The sequence below is a fragment of the Hypanus sabinus genome, chromosome 16 (genome assembly GCF_030144855.1).
Source record: "Hypanus sabinus isolate sHypSab1 chromosome 16, sHypSab1.hap1, whole genome shotgun sequence".
In the NCBI taxonomy this organism is placed as follows: Eukaryota; Metazoa; Chordata; class Chondrichthyes; order Myliobatiformes; family Dasyatidae; genus Hypanus; species Hypanus sabinus.
This window is the reverse complement of record NC_082721.1, coordinates 68,783,852-68,804,929: the sequence shown is the minus strand read 5'-3', so window position 1 is coordinate 68,804,929 and position 21,078 is coordinate 68,783,852. Positions and strand designations below refer to the sequence as shown.

The following is a 21,078-nucleotide window of genomic DNA, read 5'->3' as shown; positions in this document are numbered from 1 at the left end:
CCCTCAGGACTTCTCAGCCACTTAATCATGGCTGTTTTTTTTCAACCCCATTCTCCTGCCTTTTCCCTTCTCCCCTTAACAATCAAGAATCTATCAATCTCTGCCTTAAGTACACCCAATGATTTGTCTTCACCAGTTCTCTGCAGCAACAAATTCCACAGATTCACCGCTCACTGGCTGAAGAAATTCCTCCTCATCTCAGTTCTCAAAGGTTGCCCTTCTGAGGGTGTTCCTTTGGATCCAGGACTCTCCTATTAATGAAACATCCTTTTTAGCCGGGCCTTTCAGTATCACTCTTTTTGCATTTCCTGAATGTTGGTCTGGATTTCTAGTATCAGCAGAATCATTTATGTTATTTTCTTTTCTCTCATATGTAATTTATACACACTGCCTGTGAGCAAATCTATTCTTAATCTCCTCGACTTTATGCTTCATGCCCGTGTTCATTAGTACAGATTTCTTCTATGTGCATAGAATTGTTTGCCTCTGTCTCCATCTCCACAACTTTTAAATCTTAGTCCGTAGATCTGTTACCTCAGGGCCCAACTTTCCTGTCTGCACAAGTGACAGTGTCTGTTCTCTCTACTTGCCCCTTTCACTCCACTTCTTTAATATTGTCCATTTTTATGTGGCATCTTCCGTCAGAAAAAGTCCTGAAGAAATGCAAATTATTGTCACTATCATGCAGAAAGAAATCACTTTTTTAAATAAAACACACGAGTTTTGGTTACTTTTTATCATCTACCTTTCCGCATCCTGCATATTACAATAATTCTTCAATAGACTGTCAAAGGCCTAGACTTTTATAAAATTGATTGTCACTGCCTGCACAGTTCATCAAAGGAGCTATAGCTGTGGTTGTTACTGAACTACATAATATTCCAGAGGCCTATTCCAATTATTAATTTTTAATACTGTTAAAATAAAATAGCTGTAGAAAAAATATTAGTGCAGTGTATTTCTGTTTTCCCTACCCAATCTGGCTCTCTATCTGCCTCCAATCCCTTATCAATGTGGTGAACAATGAAATTGCCTCTGAAGTAGCCGGGCAAGTCAATTTAGTAAGTAAGGTTGGACAATAAATATTGACCTTGTGATCTAGAGGTGGGAACAATATTCAGGAAGATGTAATTGCCAACTCTCTGTGTCTGTATTTCCTTTAGATTGTGTTACTATTTCAAGATGAGGCCCTTAAATTATTAAAAAACAACTACACTGGATTTGGTGATAAAAACTTAGCAAGTACTGGATGGGATGCTCTTATGAAAACAGTAAGTTACAAAGACCCATTGATTAATTCTGTATTGAGGTTATTTTGGAAAATCCAGTATCTACAGTCAGTTTCTGATGCAGCAGGAAAGGGGAAGAGATCCAATTGGAAAATGTGTGTTGGAATTGTGGGGAACGAGAACCCCGTACAACTGCAGGTTCCAAATAAGCTCTTTTGTGCAGTTCTTCCTAACGACGATGGGGTTTGGTCAGGGGCAAACTCACTGTTTACACGGTGTAAGGTCAGGGCACTGCAGCCACAGCTCCCTCACTGAAACCAGGGCTTCACCTCTGATAGAATGAGAGTTGTGTGTGCAGCCCAGTCCGTAACATAAACCAACTTCCCCGTACGTGACTCTGTCTACACTTTCCCTGCCTCAGGAAAACAGTCAGTATAATCAAAAATAAACCCTCCCACCCCGTCCAGCACTCTCTTCTAACCCCTCCCATTGGGCAGTGGGTACAAATCTAGAAAACACACACCACCAAGCTCAAGGACAGCTTCTAGCCCACCAATATAAGACTCTTGAATGGACTTCTTGATTGATGAAGATAAACTCTTGATTTCATAACCTATCTCACCATTTGCATGGACGTGCTGGGCCAAAAGGCCTCTTTCTATGCTGCACATGGTCAACTGTGAGCCTGTGAATGGAATCAAGGACATTTGTTTCAAAGTCTCAATGAGATTCCTTCCAAATCCCCTTCCCACAGGCAATGCACTTTCTCCATAACTACAGTCTAAAATTCCTCCAATTCTGTTACTGCATTTCCCTTTCAACTACTGAGAGCTACTTATGTTGGAATGATTGAGGATGGCATGCAAGACAAGGTTTTCCATTATTTCTCAGTACATGCGACAGTAATGCTTGGAATGATTCTGGATGGCACACACAACAAGGTTTTCCTCTGCACTCGTGACAATAATGAACTAATTGACAATTAACTAATTACCAATTGTGCCTCCCTGTGAAGAGAAACCAGTGGGAGACTTAGGGTGCAGTTCTTCAGCCTCTGGGAGGAAGTGGTGAGGAGGAGCCCAGGCAGAGACTTTCATCATTGCTGACAAACGCTCTGTAGTTAACCTAATCACCTTTGCCTCCTTTGTCCACCTACAGCAGATCTACAGGACCACAACAGCACATCTTCCTCCTCTCACTGTGGGAGCTGAAGCTGTAAATTTCCACATTAACTTCCACTTTGTGAATCTTTATAATTTCAGGAGCTCCCAGTTGTTTGGATATATTCCACCTCCTTATCAGGTGACAATGAGGCTGGGGCAGATCATTTGTTTTGTTGTTTGTTTATGGACCTAGTAAGAGCAAATAGAATTAGTGTAGATGGGCAGAAAGGTCCACATGGATGTGTTGGGCTGAAGGGCCTCTTTCTGCACTGGACAACTGTTATTCTACGGCTCTATGAATGTAATCAGTGACATTCTAGAGACCTTCCCTTTCCCACAAGCTTGGACTTGCTTACAGATAAATGAACTCTTGAGTTTTTGGGATGGAGCTGGTTTTAGATGCTGTCTACAACAGGGGTGAAGATTTTACTAAACAAAAATAACGTTCTCTTTGTAATTTCAGTTCCACTGCTGTGGGTTAAACAATTACACAGATTTTGAAGGATCAAACTATCAAATACAAAAGGGCCGTCTGTATCCTGAGAGTTGCTGCCGAAACCCATTTTCTGCAGATTGTGATGGGTTGTCCGCATCAGCAAATGTCATTTATACAAAGGTACAGGGTCCGTGTGAACTGTCAGCAAAGGTGGAATTGACAGTCAGATTTTTTATTGTTAAATTGCGTGACAAAGATGCTAATTTTACTCTTTATATTTGTTTTAAGGGCTGTTTATCTTTTGTAACCTCAATGATCAAAAGGAACAGTTCTATCATTGGTGGTGTTACTATAGGAATCAGTCTGATACAGGTAAGATGTGATAACAGCATTCGACACATTAAAGGGCCGTGATTCCTGACAGTATTGGTGAAAATGTGAGGGTTAAAGTGCCACCCTTCCATGTTATCTTGCTGACAGCTGACCAGATTTCTGTGCAGAGGGAGATTCAACATTTCAAAGCAGAACTGTAAGCAGGAACACATCTGAGAGGTTCACAAATTCTGGCCCCACAACTCTCAATGTGGAACACCTGACACTGGCAGGGACAAGGTCCAGGAGACTCATGGCCGTTGGGATTGTTCTGCTGCATAAAACGAATATGCTTCAGCTTTGTAGGCAGGGAACACGGGCAATCAATTATCCAGTGCCACGACCTTTTTACTGACCTCACCAGGCTGCCCAAGACACATTCTGTGATGTGTCTGCATGAAGCATCGCTGCACTATCCTGGGCCAAAGTCAGCAGACATCCCTTACCTAGTACAGTGCCAGCGATTACTGATCAGGGTTCGATTCCTGTCACTGTCTATTCTCCCCGTGACCGCGTGGGTTTCCTCCGGGTGCTCCGGTTTCCTCCCATATTCCAAAGACATACATGTTAGGGTTAGTGAGTTATGGGCACGTTCTGTTGGCTCTAGAAGCTTGGTGACACTTGCAGGCTGCCCAGCTCAATTCCTGCTGATTTGATTTAACCACGTCTCTCTGTATGCTTCGATGTACATGTGAAAAATAAATCTAATCACTTCTCTCCCTTATGGGTTATGTTGCTTCTCTTTGGTCTGAGAGCCAGCATAAAATGGGTGGGCTCCACGTGCAGCAAAACACAAAGAAAATGACGTTCTTTACAATACTGAACCAAACTGTTCACAATGCAAGTGAGAATCTATGCAGAATCACGGGGTAGAAATTTGCCCTCTCCATTCCACTTTCTCTGAAAGGCAATTAAGACCCTCTTAGTCGGGCAGCATCTACGGATGGGAATAAACAGTGGATGTTTCAGGCTAAGACCCTTCACCAGGACTGGAACAGAAGGGGGAAGAAGCCAGAATAATAAGGTGGGTGAGGGGAAGGAGTGCAGTGATAGATGAAGTCAGGTGAGGGGGTGAGGAAGGGAGGATGAAGTGAGAAGCTGGGAGGTGATTGGTGGAAGAATCTGACTGGAGAGGAGATAACCCATGGGAGAAAGGGAAGGAAGAGGAGCACCAGAGGCAATTAGTCAATGATCCTAGTTGTTAAGAAACGTTACCAGACCATGCCAACAGGGAATTCAAATTACAAAATTAGACTTTGATTTCAATAGCTTAAGTATTGAATATTTTCAGGTTTTCTTTCCGAACCACCAGCATTAGGCAACTCTGGCAATGGCAAAAGATGATACTTATTAGCATTTTAAAAGGAAAAATGATATTGCAGGGATTTATATAAATAAATTGAATTAAATATGTAGTGCAAAAAGCAAGCCAGAAATCGTGAGGGAGTGTACATGGGATCGTTTTTCATTCAGAAATGTGATGACAGAGGGGAGGAAGCTGTTCCTGAAACGTTGAGTGTGTATCTTCAGGCTTCTGTACCTCCTCTCTGAAATGAAAAGCTGGCCTGTCCTGTATGAAGGGGTCCTTAATGATGAACGCCACCTTTTTTGAGGCATTGCCAGCTGAAGATGTTTTTGATGCTGGTGCCCATGAACCTCCTGCAGCTTTTTCCAATCCTCCGTTCCAGATAGTCAGAATGCACTCCACTTCCTACTTCAAAATGATCTGGGGAACAACTTGCAATAGTGTTCATTTTCCCTGGTGAGAACATGTTGTATTTGGAGTTGAGAAATATAAAGCAGCCCGTTTTCTGAACATCTGTCAGTATCCGAAGCCCAGGTGTCTTTGGTTCATTGTTTTCTCACTTTAAGAGCTGGAAATCAATGTGCTGAGATCCTTCTGCGGAGGGCACCTCTTCACCAAGGTAAACCTCCCCCACCAGTGCCTGTCCTGCTGTAACACCGCAGATTGTTCTACGTTCTCTAGAATCGGTTGCCCTCAAACAGTCTGAGTAGAGCCACTTGACTTTTTACCAAATCCTGCTGCTGATTTGATGGAAAATCAAAAGGAAAAGTGTAAAAATTTTAAAGCAACTTCAATTCGAAATCATTTTTCTTTTACAACTGATGTAATTTGACTGATAATCAGTGGATGATCCTGAAACAGAAATATGATAAATGACAAAGGCTCTGCCCCCAAAATATTAACCTGCTATTTCCCTTCCATATGCTGTGAACGATGGCAGTAAATATCAGATCCACCATTTATATTGATGCTTTAGAATCAGAATCAGGTTTAATATCACTGGTATATCCTGGGAAACCTGTAGTTTTGTGGCAGCTGTACAGTTCAATACATCGAAAGTCTATAAATTACAATAAGTTGATTAATTTTATGTAATTTTTGATATAAGTACAGCAAAAAGCGAGTCAAAAAATACTGACGACCTGCTCATGGGTTGGTTCAATGTCCAGCAAAGGGGAAGAAAGTGCTCCTAAAATGTTGAGGCTGTGCCTTTGAGCTCATGTACCCCCGTGTGATGGTAGCAATGAGAAAAGAGCATGTCCTGGAGATGGTGGTGCTTAATGATGGATGCCATCTTTTTGCGGCATCGCCTTTTGACAATGTCCTCAAAACATACAGCATTTGTTTCTTTGACAGTGAGAATGACCTAATGCAAGATCATGAACTTTGTCTTGTATTTCCTTTGTCTAGATGATGGCCATGGCAATTTCGTTGACATTATTCATCAAACTATTCCGCAATGTATAGAGATTTAGGAATGTTAGTTTCCTATTGTATTCCCTTGATATGCTAAATATGGTTGTAAATAAAGGGTTGATAATATAGGTGAATGGAAAGAGAGAGTTATAATAAAACCTCTGCAAAAGATTTTAATGCTATTAAAAAGTACTGCAGCTTCAGGCTAAATGCCTAATACAACTTGTTTTCATTCCATCTCCATCTTTTCTTACTTTTTATAACATCAATAACAGTCCTTGTGATATTAATATGTTATTCATGATGTTATTAAGGAAGTAATTTATCATCTCATTACTGAATGGTTCGAGGAAATCAGACTGCAGTGTGTATATAATGGAACAGTTCTATATTAGGCATTAGATATTTCATTAAAATACTGCCAATCCAGGGATCAGCACTAAAGCATCACTGAACACCTGTTTAGTTTTCTGCTTCTCTACCAAATGCCCACTTCAAAATTTGCACCTGATATAAACTAAACAAGAAGAATAAATAGAATTTGTAGTCCAAATGCAGAAAGTCACGATTGCTCAGTTAGAGAATGGTCACACTCTCATTAGACATGGTCAGAATTTACAGAGCACTACAGATGGAGTGTGAACTCAGGAAGCTTCCAACCGATTCTCTGCAGCTTCACTTCTTTCTGATTGCTGTTGTCACTTACCTTCTGAATGTCATTAAAATGAATGTCGATGTCGCATTGGGTTGTTTATGAATATTGCTGAGTGAAACATGCTTTTGTACTGTTGGTAATACTACAGATAAATGTGGAATTATGAATGGCTTGAGGTTAAACGTTATAATATGATAAGAAGATTTCAATGTCACAAATCCCATTGAAGTTGGATCAATTCTTTTGTCATCCCAAGTACAAATGAAATAATAATTTTCTACCACCTGTTATTAGAGTTATAGAGCATGACAGCACAGGAATGGGCCTTTTGGCCCTCCTAATCTGTGCCGAACTATTATTTTCCCCGAGTCTCATTGACTTGCAAGCAGACCATAGCTTTCCATACCGCTCCCATCCACGTACTTATCCAAACTTCTCTTCAATGTTGAAATCAAGCCTGCACTCACCACTTCCGCTGGCAGCTCATTCCATGCTCAGTGAAGCTCCCCCTAAACATTTCACCATTAACCGATGATGAGTAGTTCTAATCTCACTCGAGCTCAGTTGGAAAAACCCACATCCATTTCCCCTACAGTTAAAATACAATATATTCCAGTATTTTATATCTATAAAAAGTTTTTAATAACTGTATGCCTGTATTAATTTGTAACTTGCATGACTCTTCCAGCTACAGCAAGTACTTTTTACAAGAACTAATGCCTTAGACCACAATTTTGAAAAGGTTTTGTTATCTTAAAACAAGACAAACGACACTAAGAATGAACTATCTTTAATTGCTGTGGCTGCACCTTTCACTCATGGATTTTGGGCTCTGCACTTTGTGCAAAGTGATACAGAACATAGAACACAGGACACTTGGAACGGAATCTTCAGCCCAACAATTCTGCACTGATCGACGCCAAACCAAACCAATCCCCTCTCCCTGCACCTCTCTATTCCCTGAAGACACAAGGGACTACAAATGCTGGAATCGGGAGCAAATACAAACTGCTGGAGGAACTCAGCAAGTTGAGCAGTATCAGTAGAGGGAAATAGACTTTTTTTTTCAGCTTGAGCCCCTCCAACTGTCAATTTACCCCCACTGATGCTACTCGATCTCCTGAGTTCCTCCAGCAGGTTCTTTATCTTTATCCCCTGCATGATAATAATAGTCTTCCACTCTCTTTCATTTGCAGATCTGAGCCAATTTTTGTTTCTTTTCCTGTAAGTGCCACGCTCACTGCATACCTTGGAGAGTAATATAGGCAATAAAAAAGTCCAGACTTAAAGCTGTTCATATTACACGCTGCTTGTGAACTCAGCCAACAGACTCCTGCTGCCCCCTACTGACGTAATCAGAGACTACATCATCTGCTCTGATTGTTTACAGCTGAAAAGATTAGCATTTTCTCCAAAGCTCAGGATGTCCCAAAGCACTTTCCAAATACAGTCACGACTGTAAATACAGCAAGACAACAATCCTTGCGCACAACAAGCTCCCAGGAGCAGCAATACAAGTATTGATCAGGTCAGGCCACCTTTGGGCTAAGAACACTGACATGTGCATACCCCTATGTATAAACAAGCCCCCATAATATTATGAAGTTCAAAAGTCAATGCACACTAATTAGTGTAGTATATAAGTTTCTTGCACATTGCATTTTATAGGATTGCTTTTATATTTTTATTTATTGTGTACCTCATGTTTATTAGGTTTTTTATGCTACATTGGATCTGGAGTAACAATTATTTCATCCTCCTTTACACTTGTGTACTGAACAATGACGTTCAACCTCTCCACTTTTAGTTCCTCTTTCTTTATCAGTCTTATATGATTATAGGATATAGGAATAGAATTAGGCCATTCATTACAATACTGTGGAGGTGTAGTTGCCATATTGAGTGACTTTTGAATATTTTCCATCTTATGGGTAATATTGACATGGATATCTGTAAAAACAGAACTTGTTTGTTACCCAGGGTTGACCCGTAATCTGTTTTGGATGTTGACTGAGGAACCAGTGCCACTTTATTCGGTGTACCTGTACACCTGCTTGTTAATGCCAATATCATTTTATGGCAGTAACTCAATGCATAAAAGCATGCAGACATGGTCATGAGTTTCAGTTGTTGTTCAGATTAAACATCAGATTGGGAAGAATTGAGACCTAAGTGACTCTGACAATGGTGCCAGATGGGGTGGTTTGAGTATCTCAGAAACACTTGGAATTTTCATGCAGGACAGTCTCTAGAGTTTACAGATAAACAAAAAAGCATCCAGTGAGTGGCAATCCTGTGGGTGGAAACACCTTGTTAATGAGAGAGGCCAGTGGAGAATGGCCAGACTGGTTCAAGCTGACAGGAAGGCAACAGTCACTGAAGTATCCACGTCACAACTGGTGTGGAAGAGCATCTCTGAACGCACAACACATTGGACCCTGAAGTGGATGGGCTACAGCAGCAGAAGATCACACCAGGTTTCATTCCTGTACATAATAAAGAGGCCACTGAGTGAATATTAGTCAGGAACAAGGGAGTACTTCCCTATTGTAACAGACAGTTTGAGTTTATCACTGTTCTGAGACTGAAACATCCCTCGAATCACGCAGCACTAAAGTGCCAGCAAAGAACTTTGTGCTTGCATCTCTGGAGTTGCACTCGAAATGATGACGTTTGGAGTCAGTGACAGTACTACCGTGCATCTTTCTTCACCAGCATGATACTGGAGAACATAAATTTCTTGAAGGATTCAGCTCCTTGGAGGAAGTTGTGGAAACCAGGAGATAAAACCCTTAAAGTTTAACACTGTCTTTTAGGGATTCCAATGAGTCTTATGCCAGAATCTTAGCAAAGGAAACTCTTTCTCAAAATGGGATGTGGGATTGAGTTTAAGAGCCAAAAGGTACTGTTGCAGCTATAAAGGACCCTGGTCAGACCCCACTTGGAGTACTGTGCTTGATTCTGGTCGCCTCACTACAGGAAGGATGTGGAAATCATAGGAAGGATGCAGAGGAGACTTACAAGGATGTTGCCTGGATTGGGGAGCATGCCTTATGGGAATAGGTTGAGTGAACTTGGCCTTTTCTCCTTGGAGCGACGGAGGATGAGAGGTGACTTGATAGAGGTGTACAAGATGATGAGAGGCATTGATCATGTGGATAGTCAGAGGCTTTTCCCCAGGGCTGAAATGGCTAGCAGAAGGGGGCATAGTTTTAAGGTGCTTGGAAGCAGGTACAAAGGAGATGTCAGGGGTAAGTTTTTTTACGCAGAGAGTGATGAGTGCATGGAATGGACTCCTGGATGGCTACATGGAGCTTAGAAAAATAGAGGGCTATGGGTAAAGCAGTGGGTCAAAGAGATTGTGAGATGGGTGGAAGGGATCCTCAACAATGCTTTGGGCTCTTCGTCCACAATGTTCCTGGTGAATGTCACACATAGGGTGGGAGGGAGACACTGATTATCCTCTATAGGATCTTGTAGTCCAACGTCACGCAGGTTCCATTCCACACAGTGACGCAGCCAGACAGAACACTCTCGATGATTCTCCTGCAGAAAGTTGTGAGAATGGAGGCAGGAGCCTGGCATCCCCCAGTCTATTCAGAAATGTGCAGATGCTGCCGTGCCTTCTTGACTAGTGAGGTGGTGGTGTGGGTCGAGGTTAGGTCGTCCGTTACGTGCACACCAAGGAACTTTGTGCTTTTTGCTCTCTCCGTGGCAGAGCCATTGATGTGCAATGGTGAGGAGTCAACATGTGCCTTCCTGAAATCCACGATCATTTTGTCTTGTCCACGTTGAGAGTCAGGTTGTTGTTGTTCACCATTTGACAGGCCTCTCTACGGTCTCTCTGTATGCCGACTCATCATTATTGCCAATGAGCCCGATCACCGTTGTATCATCAGGGAACTCAATGATGCGGTTTGAGCTGGGTCTGGCAGCGCAGTGGAGCTTCAGTAGTGTGAACAGCAGTGGGCTGAGCACACAGCCCTGGGGCACAGGGCTCAGAGTGATGGAGCTTGAGGTGTTGCTGCTAACTCAGACTGACTGGGATCTTTCCAACAAGAAGTCCAAGCTCAGTTACAGAGAGGGGTGCTGAGTACCAGCCAGCTCCATTTACCCACCAGCCTCTAAAGGATGACCACGTCAGACGCCGAGTTGAAGTCGATGAACAACATCCTGGGGGACAAAGAATCGTTTTCCAGGTGGGCCAAGGCTATGACATCATCGGTGGACCAGTTTGAGTGGTGAGTAAACCAGAGCCAATGCCACTGGGAGGTTATCGTGGACACCAAAATGATGGTGGCTGCAGGGACAGTGGGCCATTTCAGAGAGATAGGAAAGAAGTTGATTGTTAGCTGGGCCACATAGCCCGTCAGCACCTGACCAGGTATGTCGTCCGGCCCTGCAGTTTACAGGCTAGGAACTTCATCACCTGGGCTGCAAGACCTCAGGAAGCAGGAGGCCTGGGGGCTTTCCCTGATGTCACATCATTCAATTGGTCAAAGCGTGCTGTCGGCCTATCAGGAAGGGAGGCGGTGCTGTCGTTAAGCTCAGGACGGACTTGTGTACCTTGCCCCATGCACCGCGTGTCCTGGGTATCACAAAGGTGAACATGGATTTTCTGTGCATGCTCACACTCTGCCTCCCTGATAGCACGGCACAGCGTAGCTCTGGCTGACCTTAGAGTTGTCCTGTCCCCTGATCTGTAGGCAGCATCCCAAACCCTAAACCTTTGCAGTCAGCCATGGTTTCTGGTTTGCCCCAGCAGTGTAGTGCTTAAGCACAGTAACGCCCTCGAAGCGCTTTCCTACGTAGCCAGACTCTGATCCTGTGTATTTATCAATGTCGACATGATGATCGCAGGCAGCGGCCTCCCTGAATATACTCCAGTCCGTGCTTTTGTAGCAGTCCTGTAGTGCTGAGCTGGCTCCTTCTGGCCAGGTCCTGATCTCCCTGTGAACTGCTTTGACTCGTTTAACCAGTGGTCTGTATGCAGGGATTAGCAAAATGGATATGTCATCTGTGGGGGCGAATGGGAGTATAGATTTGTTAGGCTCCATAAACCTTGTAGAAACCAGGTCTGATATATTCTCTCTACTGGTGGTGAAGTTGACATGTTGCTTTTAAGCTGCAGGACTGTTTTTAAGTTGGCATGATGAAGTCGCCAGCAACAATGAAGACGCCATCGGTGTGAGTGGTTTTGAATTGCAAATGGCACCGTAGAGCTCCTGTAGCATTTCCCCAGCACTAGCACTGGGATGGGGGGGGGGGTGTTAAGTAACAATAATCACAATGGCAGTGAACGTACTCGCTAAGTAGAAGGGCCTGCACTTCACTATTAAGAACCATCTGCAGTGAGCAGTGGGACGTTACTACCAAGGCATTCACACATCAGTTCTTATCGACGTAGACACACAGACCTTCCCCGCTGGTTTGCAGGAGGTCGCAGCATTTCTGTCCACCCAAAAGGAGAGCCTTCCAGCTGGATGGCCGAGTCTGGAATGGTGTCTTGAAACCACGCTTCTGTCCAGACCATCTCCCGTTGGTTCAGAAATAGGCGCAGGTAATCCACTTTGTTTGACAGGAGCGCAGGCCTGTAGGGATCCACTTTAAGTCTCACTTTAAAACTGTCGTGCTTACTGTGCTTCTGCATCTGAGTGCACCACTTCCAGTGGCCGCTTCCCTGAGTAGCTGTAGTAGACCATGGAGAAAGGTGAGAGCCTACTCACCACTTTAAGGCTGATTTATACTTGTGCGTATGGGCTACGCCACAGCCTACGCCGTAGCGAGCATGCGTTGCTGTGCGCCAAAACACTAGTTGGCGGTGGGGTTTCTATGCCGCTGTGTTGAGTTTCTTCATGAGAGACACAGACGAGGAAAAGCATTTCAAACATTTTCGCATGTCGGCAGGTAGATTTGATGATTTGGTTCATCTATTTTGCGTCGGTGTACAGACATGGCAGAGAAGAAGCAACCGGAAATGCGTAGGAAGAAGTGCGATGCTACCAAGCGGACCAATCAGAGTTGTTGCGGTCTGCGTCGCCACAACACCGCGAGTTACTTTTTTGTGGAGGTGCACATCACCCTCCTGCTGGATTGCTGGATTATCCTAGACATGTCTTCATCCTAGCTTCTCTATCATACCAGGTCTTCATTTTCTCCTGAGCCAATTTTGAATTTTCCCTGGCTAAGCTACAAGCTTTATGTAATCTGTCCTTAAATTTTCAAACATAATCCAGCAAATTAGTGTGTACCTCTTTATTAATCCATTGTTCTTTTAATAAGGCCAAAGGTCCTCTAATTCTATGCCCAAATACATGTTCAAATGGACTGAAACCTAAGGACTCCCATACTGCAAATAAAAGTAAGCATATACCCTCATCCCAATCATTTTCATTTTCTACACAAAATGTCCTAATCATAGTCTTCAGGGTAGTATGAAACCTCTCCAAGGCTCCTTGCGATTCTGGATGATATGCAGTCGAGGTAATCTGCTTAGCTCCCAGTTTATAAACTATCTGTTGAAACAATCCAGACATAAAAATTACTACCTTGATCAGATTGTATTTCCATAGGCAACCCAAAATAAGTAAACAATTTTATCAGAGCCTCTGTTACAGTTTTAGTCATTATATTCCCACATGATCCTGCCTCTGGAGGCCTACGTGCAGTGCACATTATGGTCAGCAAGTACTGACGGCCAGTTTTTGTTTTTGGTAATGGGCTTACACAACCTATAATAATTTTGGAAAATGGTTCACTGAATGCCACATCTTCAACATCGCCACGTCTTTTATCAAACCAGGCCAGTAAAAATATTTAAAAACTTTGTCGACAGTTTTCTTCACCCCTTGATGTCCACCCAAGGGCACACTATGAGCTAAAGTTAAAATCTCATTTTGATAAACTTTAGGAACAACTACCTGGTGAACAACCTTCCAATCATCACTTGCAGGAATTGTAGGCAATCTCCACTTTCTCATCAATACTCCTTTCTCAAAATAATATCCTACTGGCACCTTATCAATTTCACTATCTGGAAGAGCTTGTTCTTTTAATTTGATAATCTGAGAGTCTCTGCTCTGTTATCATCTCTTTCCGAGACAGAGACAAATCTTCATGGTCAGACTTACTCTAAGAATCTTGTTCAAACAGTGAAGGTAAGAAAGTTTCTGACACATCCTCAAAACTCGAATCCTGAGTTGAACAGTCATGAGTAAGTAACAACCTCATTCTGCACATCAATTTTTATAGCCATAGCTCGAGTTACAACACAGGAGGAATCTGTGTTGTAATCCATCCGTGGTTCCTCTGACTTTATTGTCAAATGCTCCATCTGCCAAGTCATTGCCTAACAATAGAGAAACACCATTCACAGGTAAGCTGGGTTGTCGTCCTACTTTAACAAGTCCTGTAACTATCCCTGACCTCAAATTTACTCTATGCAAATGTTCAGGCACAAGGGCACTCCCAACACCTCGTATATAGTTTACCTCACCAGTGTCAGGCTCATCATTAAACTTTAACACACTGTCTAACATCAGTGATTGAGAAGCTCCAGTATCCCTAAGGATTTTTAATGGCACCGGAGTGGATCCGTCTTTCAAGGATACAAATCCTTCAGTTATAAAATGATCATATCCCCCCTTCACTTGGTCAGACTCTAACAAAGCTTCATTTGTGTTTATCGAACCCTGTGGATTTACAGGTGTTTCAGTATGTTGCACACAAGCATCTGGGACTGCTTCCTTCTCCTTCTTCAATCGGAAACAGTTAGCTATTACGTGACCAGGTTTCTTACAATAATTACAAATGAGATCAAACTGTCTTTCCTTCACATTTTTCCTTCATTCTTGCCTTTCTCACTAACTTCTGATTTAATTTCTGGTTTACCTTGACTCTCTGTGCTATTTTTCCTTTTAAAAGTTCTACCCTGAGAAAATTTATTCTTGTGGATTAAAGCCTACTCATCAGCTAATTGAGCAGACTCCTGCAACGTAGCTGTGTCCCTCATTTAAAGTACGTCCTTACTTCAACAGGGATGCTCCTTTTAAATTCTTCCATTACAATCAACTCAATTTATTATACTCCCCATTCACATTTTTAGAGGAAACCCATCTCTCAAAACACACAGCTTTATGGTAGGCAAATTCCATGTAAGTTTTTTCCATGGATTTCTTCTGTTACATACTCCATGGGTATCTTGAGACTGTCACATGACCATAATGTAATTGAGTATCTGGTGAGCATGATGTAATGCTCTTGTGATGGTGGGGTGATGTAATTTCCCACCAGTGTGAGGTCACATGATGTAATTTTCCCGCCAGTGAGAGGTCATGTGATGGCCTGTTTCAACAGGTATATAACGGGAAAGCCCTGTGGTGGTGCAGGTCAGTCCATGGTTTAATTCGTCAGTGACTCCTTTATACTGCGTATTCATCTCATGACGCAGTTTTGTTTTTAAGTGGAGTTTTGCTTTCTGTCTTAAGTTTCAAAGGTTATTGCCGGCATTATTGGTTCCTACCTTTGCAGTACAGTCAGAGAGTGAAGTATTTACTAAAGTATGGAAAACCTAAAGGAACAAGTAAAGTTGGTGTCGTCATCAGTAATACAGCAGTGACCTTATTGAATCCTCATTCAGAGGGTAGTGGCCTGCATCTGAGATAGCGCCTGCATTGTGAAAGCAGAAAGAGCTGGACGCAGTATTTGGCCAAGGAAAGGTCAGTGCCTTTAAGCCATTTTTATTTCCTTCATTGTAAGTCCTTCGGGCAAGGCATTTTGGCTGGGATCAGCAGTAACATCACGCCATTGAGAAATTTGTTACTTCAGGAAAGTCTCTCCTAATTGACTGTATAAATTATTTTGAACTTTCATATTTACCACTTTAAGAACTGTGTTCACATTTATCACTTTAAGGACAGTTTGAGTTGCCATATAGCAATAAACTTCCGGTTAAGTTAGTCGTTTGTTTACTTATCATTTTTATTGAGCAGTATTTAATAAATGTTTTATTTGCTTATAAAAAACCTGTCTCAATTCTATATTCATTGCTGCCAGATCATAACACTTCAAATTTCTGAATCTATCTCTGTATGCTTCTGGAACCAGTTCATACGCTTTCAGTATATGCTGTTTCACAATATCGTAATCAAGTGCTTGCTCAGCAGTTAAAGCTGTATAAACTTGTTGTGCCTTGCCTTTAATTACACTCTGTAACATCACTGATCATTTCTCTTTTGGCCACTCTGAAATCAGAGCAACAGTTTCAAAATGTTGAAAAAATTTCCCTACTTCAGTTTCATTAAATGGAGGAACCAATTTAATGTCCTGACTAACAACAAACATTTTCCTAGAACCAGAGGACTGATTACCAGACCTTAATTTCGCCGTCGGAAGTTCAAATTCCCTTTTTTTATTTTCAGCTTCTAACCAACTTAGTTCCAAGTTAGCTTCCAATTGTTTCTGTTTTAACTCAGCTTCTATCCTAAGCTTTTCTAACTGTACCTGTTCCAGGTGTAACTGGATCACTGCTTTACTTACAGGGAACCTATCTAACACTGCTTCATCAAAAACACCAGAATCTATATAATGTTCCACAATTTTCCTCTGAATTGCAGGCTTTGTTGTAGCCTTCAGAATACCTTTAAATTCAACCTGCTAGCAATCTCAGATGCATCACTCTTTTTTGCCTTCGCTAATAACTCCACGTCTGGTGATGCCAGAAAGTCGTCAATATTCATTGTTGCCAAATACCACCCAGAAACCAATCAAACAAAAGAATTGGTTATGTCCCTTTTCAAATCAGACTGATAATTAAACAAGCACTTAAACGCAAAACAGAACATATCCCGGACGAGCCCCCAATTGTTATGGTACGGCAACAATGAATATAGAACTGGGACTGGTTTTTTATAACCAAAGAAATATTTATTTAAACTCAGCTCAACAACAAATTAAAAGTAAATAACACACACAAAATGCTGGTGGAACACAGCAGGCCAGGCAGCATCTATAAGGAGAAGCACTGTCAACAAATGACTAACTTAACAGGAAGTTAACTGCTATATGGCAACTCAAACAGTTCTTAAAGCAATAAATGCAAACACAGTTCTTAGAGCAATAAATGCAAACACAGTTCTTAAAGCAATAAATGCGAACACAGTTCTTAAAAGTGGTAAATGCAAAAGTCTAAATGATTTACACAGTCAATTAGGAGAGACTTTCCTGAAGTAACAAATTCCTTGATGATGTGACGCTACTGCTGATCCCAGACGGAATATGCCTTGCCAGAAGGATTTACGATGAAGGAAATAAAAATGTCTTAAAGGAACTGACCTTTTCCTTGGTGAATAACACTGCATCCAACCCTTTCTGCTTTCACAATGCAGGGGCTATCTCGAATGCAGGTTATGACCTTCTGAACGAGGATTCAGTAATGTATATCCTGTAGTAAACTGCCGACTACTCCAACTTTTCTCAGTCCTTCCAGTTTTCCGTACTTCAGTAAATTCTTCACTCTCCGACTGGACTAAAACTGGCAGCGTTGTAGCAAAACTGCCAGCAATAACCTTTGAGACTTAAGATAGAAATTAAAACTCCATTTTAAAACAAAACTGCATCATGAAAAGAATATGCAGCATAACGGAGTAACTGATGAATTAAACAATGAACTAACCCTTCCCATTTTATACCTGTTAGAACAGGCCATCACATGACCTCTCACTGGCGGGAAAATTACATCATGAGACCTCACACTGGAGGGAAATTACATCACCCCACCATCATCATGCTCACTAGATACTCAATTACATCAGGGTCATAAGACAATCACAAGATACCCATGGGGTATGTAACACTGGGAAAAAGCCTCTGACTATCCACATGATCAATGCCTCTCTTCATCTTATACACCTCTATCAGGTCACCTCTCATCCGCCGTCGCTCCAAGGAGAAAAGGCCAAGTTCACTCGACCTATTCTCATAAGGCATGCTCCCCAATCCAGACAACATCCTTGTAAATTTCCTCTCCACCCTTTCAATGGCTTCCACATCCTTTCTGTAGTAAGGTGACCAGAACTGGGTACAGTACTCCAAGTGGGGTCTGACTAGGGTCCTATATAGCTGCAACATTACCTCTCGGCTCCTGAATTCAATTCCATTGTTGATGAAGGCCAATACATCGTATGTCTTCTTAACCACAGCGTAAATCTGCGCTGCTGCTTTGAGTGTCCTATGGACTCGGACCCCAAGATCCCTTTGATCCTCCACACTGCCAAGAGTCTAACCATTAATACTATATTCTGCCATCATATTTATCTTATTTACATCTTTCCTTAAGGTAGGTAACCAAAACTGCACACAATACTCCACATTATGCCTCATCAACATCTTATACAATTTCAACATAACATCCCATCTCCTGTACTCCACACTATGATTTATGAAGACCAATGTGCCAAAAGCTTTCTATGCACGCTTCTCTGCCTGTGACATCACTTTCCACAAATTGTGTACCTGTCTTCCCGGATCCCTTTGTTCCACCACACTCCTCCGTGCCCTGGTGTCCACTGTGTGGGACCCACCCTGGATGACCTACCCTCACACTCGTCTGCATTAAATCCCATCTGACAGTTTTCTCCCCGTTTTTCCAGCTGGTTCAGATCCCACTGCAAGCTTGATAGGCTTCCTCACTATCCATTACATCCCCAGTCTTGGTAAAGTCCGCAGATTTGCTGATCCAGTTGACCGCATGATCATCCAGATCAATAATATAGATGACAATAGACCCAGCACTAATCCCTATGGTGCACCACTAGTCACAGGCCTCCTGTCACCTGTCAGAGCTGCAACCACCTACTTCACAATTTGCACCCTGCCACAAAGCCAATGTCACAAAGCCAATGTCTAATTGAATATAATACCTCATCTTGGATGCAGAGCAATTGGACCTTCTTGACCAACCCGCTATGCGGGACCTTGCCAAAAGCCTTACCAAATGTCCATGCCTTGCCTTCATCAACTTTCCTGGTAACTTCCTCAATCAGGTTGGTTAGGTGTGACCTTTCATGCATGAAGCCATGGTGACTATCCTCTCTGCCAATACTGGTCCCTTAGAATAACCCTCTCACTACCGATGTCAGGCACTGTGACCTATAATTTCCTGGTTTATTTTTAGAGTCTTTCTTAAACAGCAAAACAACATCAGCAAACCATCAGTACTCTGACACCTCAACTGCCACAAAGGATGGGTTAAATATCTCTGCTAGGGCCCCTGCAATTTCTGCCCTTGCCTCCCGTAGGGTCTGAATGAACACTTTGTCAGGCCCTGGAGATTTATCCACCCTAATTTGCCTCAAGACAGTAAACACCCCCTCCTCTGCAATCTGTATGGGATCTATGACCTCAGTGCTGCTTTGCTTCACTTCTATGGACCCAGTGTCCATCTCCTGAGTAACTTCCAGCTCCAGGCATAGGCTACCATTCTGATCTTCCAAAGGACCAATTTTGCCCCTGGTATTCCAGCTGGTGCTGCTGGGAGAGGGGGGTTAAACTAGGGTTGCAGGAGGATGACAACCAGGGTGCCAGAACAGTGGTTGTGGAGACAGACTCCAGACATCAGAAGTTTGAGCAGGGTGCAAATTGTATCCTGAACTGTCTATACTTCAATGCACGAAGTATTGTAGGAAAGGCGGATGAGCTCACGGCTTGAATCAGCACCTGGAATTATGATATTGTAGCAATCAGTGAGACGTGGGTGCAGGAGGGGCAGGACTGGCAGCTCAATATTCCAGGGTTCTGTTGTTTTAGATGTGACTGAGCGGGAGGGATTAAAGGAGAAGGGTTGGCCTTACTAGTCAAGGAAAATATCATGCTAGTGCTCAGTCAGGACAGACTGGAGAACTCGTTTAGTGAGGCGTTACAGGTGGACTGAGTAATAAGAAAGGTATGATTACGTTAAAGTACTATATTACAGTACACCCAGCAGTCTGAGGGATATAACACATCGATGTCGTTATAAAGAGGACAAGACAGCAACTATATTGGGAGTTTGAGAGATTTGGCATGTCAACAAATACACTGAAAAGCTTCTATAGTTGTACTGTGGAGAGCATTCTGACAGGCTCCATCACTGTCTGGTACGGAGGGGCTACTGCACAGGACCAAAAGAAGCTGCAGAGGGTTATAAATTTAGTCAGCTCCATCTTAGGTACTAACCTACAAAGTACCCAGGACATCTTCAAGGAACAGAGTCTCAGAAAGGCAGCATCCATTATTAAGGACCTCCAGCACCCAGGCCATGCCTTTTTCTCACTGTTACCAGCAGGTAGGAGGTACAGAAGTCTGAAGGCACACACTCAGTGATTCAGGAATAGTTTCTTCCCCTCTGTCATCCGATTCCTAAATGGACATTGAACCCTTGGACACTACCTTGTTTTTTTTTATATATAGTATTTCTGTTTTTACATGATTTTAATCTATTCAATATACATATACTGTAATTTATTTATTATTATTTTTCTCTCCCTGCTAGATTATGTACTGCATTGAACTGCTGCTGCTAAGTTAACAAATTTCACATCACATGCCAGTAATAATAAACCAGATTCCGATTTAGAGGAACAAATTTGTAGAGAGATCAGTGACTTGCAAGAAACATCAGGTTGTTACAGTAGTGTTTTTAATTTTCCTCATATTGACTGGGACTCACATACTGTAAAAAGACTGAATGGCAAAGACTTTGTCAAATGTTTTCAGTACATAGAGGTCCCAATGAGAAAGGGTGCAAGACTTGACCTGCTGTTAGGGAATGAGTCAGGGCAGGTGACAAAAGTTTGTGTCGGGGAATACTTTGCACCTGGTGATCACAATTCCATTAGTTTCAAAGGAAGTATTCAAAAACATGTCTGGTCTGTGGGTTGAGATACTAGATTGAAGAAAGGCCAATTTTAATGGGACCAGAAAGGATCAGGCAAGTGTGGATTAGGACAGGCCGTTTCTGGCAAAGATGTGTCGGTAAGCGTGAGGCCTTCAAAAGTGAAATTTTGAGAGTACAAAGTGTGTATATGCCTGCTACAATAAAAGGTAAAGATAACAGATGTAGGGAAGCTTGTTTTTCAATAGATATTACATTGAGGCCTGATTAAGAAAAAGGAGGAGGTTTATAGTAGGTATAGGCAGGTAGGAACAAATGAGGTGCTTGTAGAGTATAACAGATGCAAGAGAAAGCTTAAGAAAGAAATCAGAAGCGATAAAAGAAGGCATGGGGTTGCCCTAGCAGAGAAGGCGAAGGAGAATCCCAAGTGATTCTAAAGATATGTTAGCAAAAGGTTTGCAAGGGACTAAATTGGCCTTCTGAAAGGTCAGAATGGTAATCCATTAACAGAGCCAAAAGGGATATTCTTTAGCATCTGTATTTCCTCGGGCGATGGGCACAAAGTCTTTAGAGTAAGGCAAAGCAGCATCTACAAGCAGACCCGATACAGATTACAGAGGAGTTGCTGTTT

The 21,078-nt window shown here is 42.4% G+C and overlaps 1 protein-coding gene across 1 annotated transcript in view; it reads left to right on the top strand.

The window, feature by feature from the left end:
- LOC132405911 (tetraspanin-16-like) overlaps nucleotides 1-7,779 on the top strand; it is a 36,918-nt gene extending 29,139 nt beyond the window's left edge. The window contains exons 4-5 of the mRNA XM_059990890.1: nucleotides 2,856-3,008; nucleotides 7,774-7,779. Of these exons, the coding sequence (XP_059846873.1) occupies nucleotides 2,856-3,008; nucleotides 7,774-7,779 (159 nt within the window). The remainder of the gene's footprint in view (nucleotides 1-2,855; nucleotides 3,009-7,773) is intronic.
- Nucleotides 7,780-21,078: the final 13,299 nt, after the last annotated feature.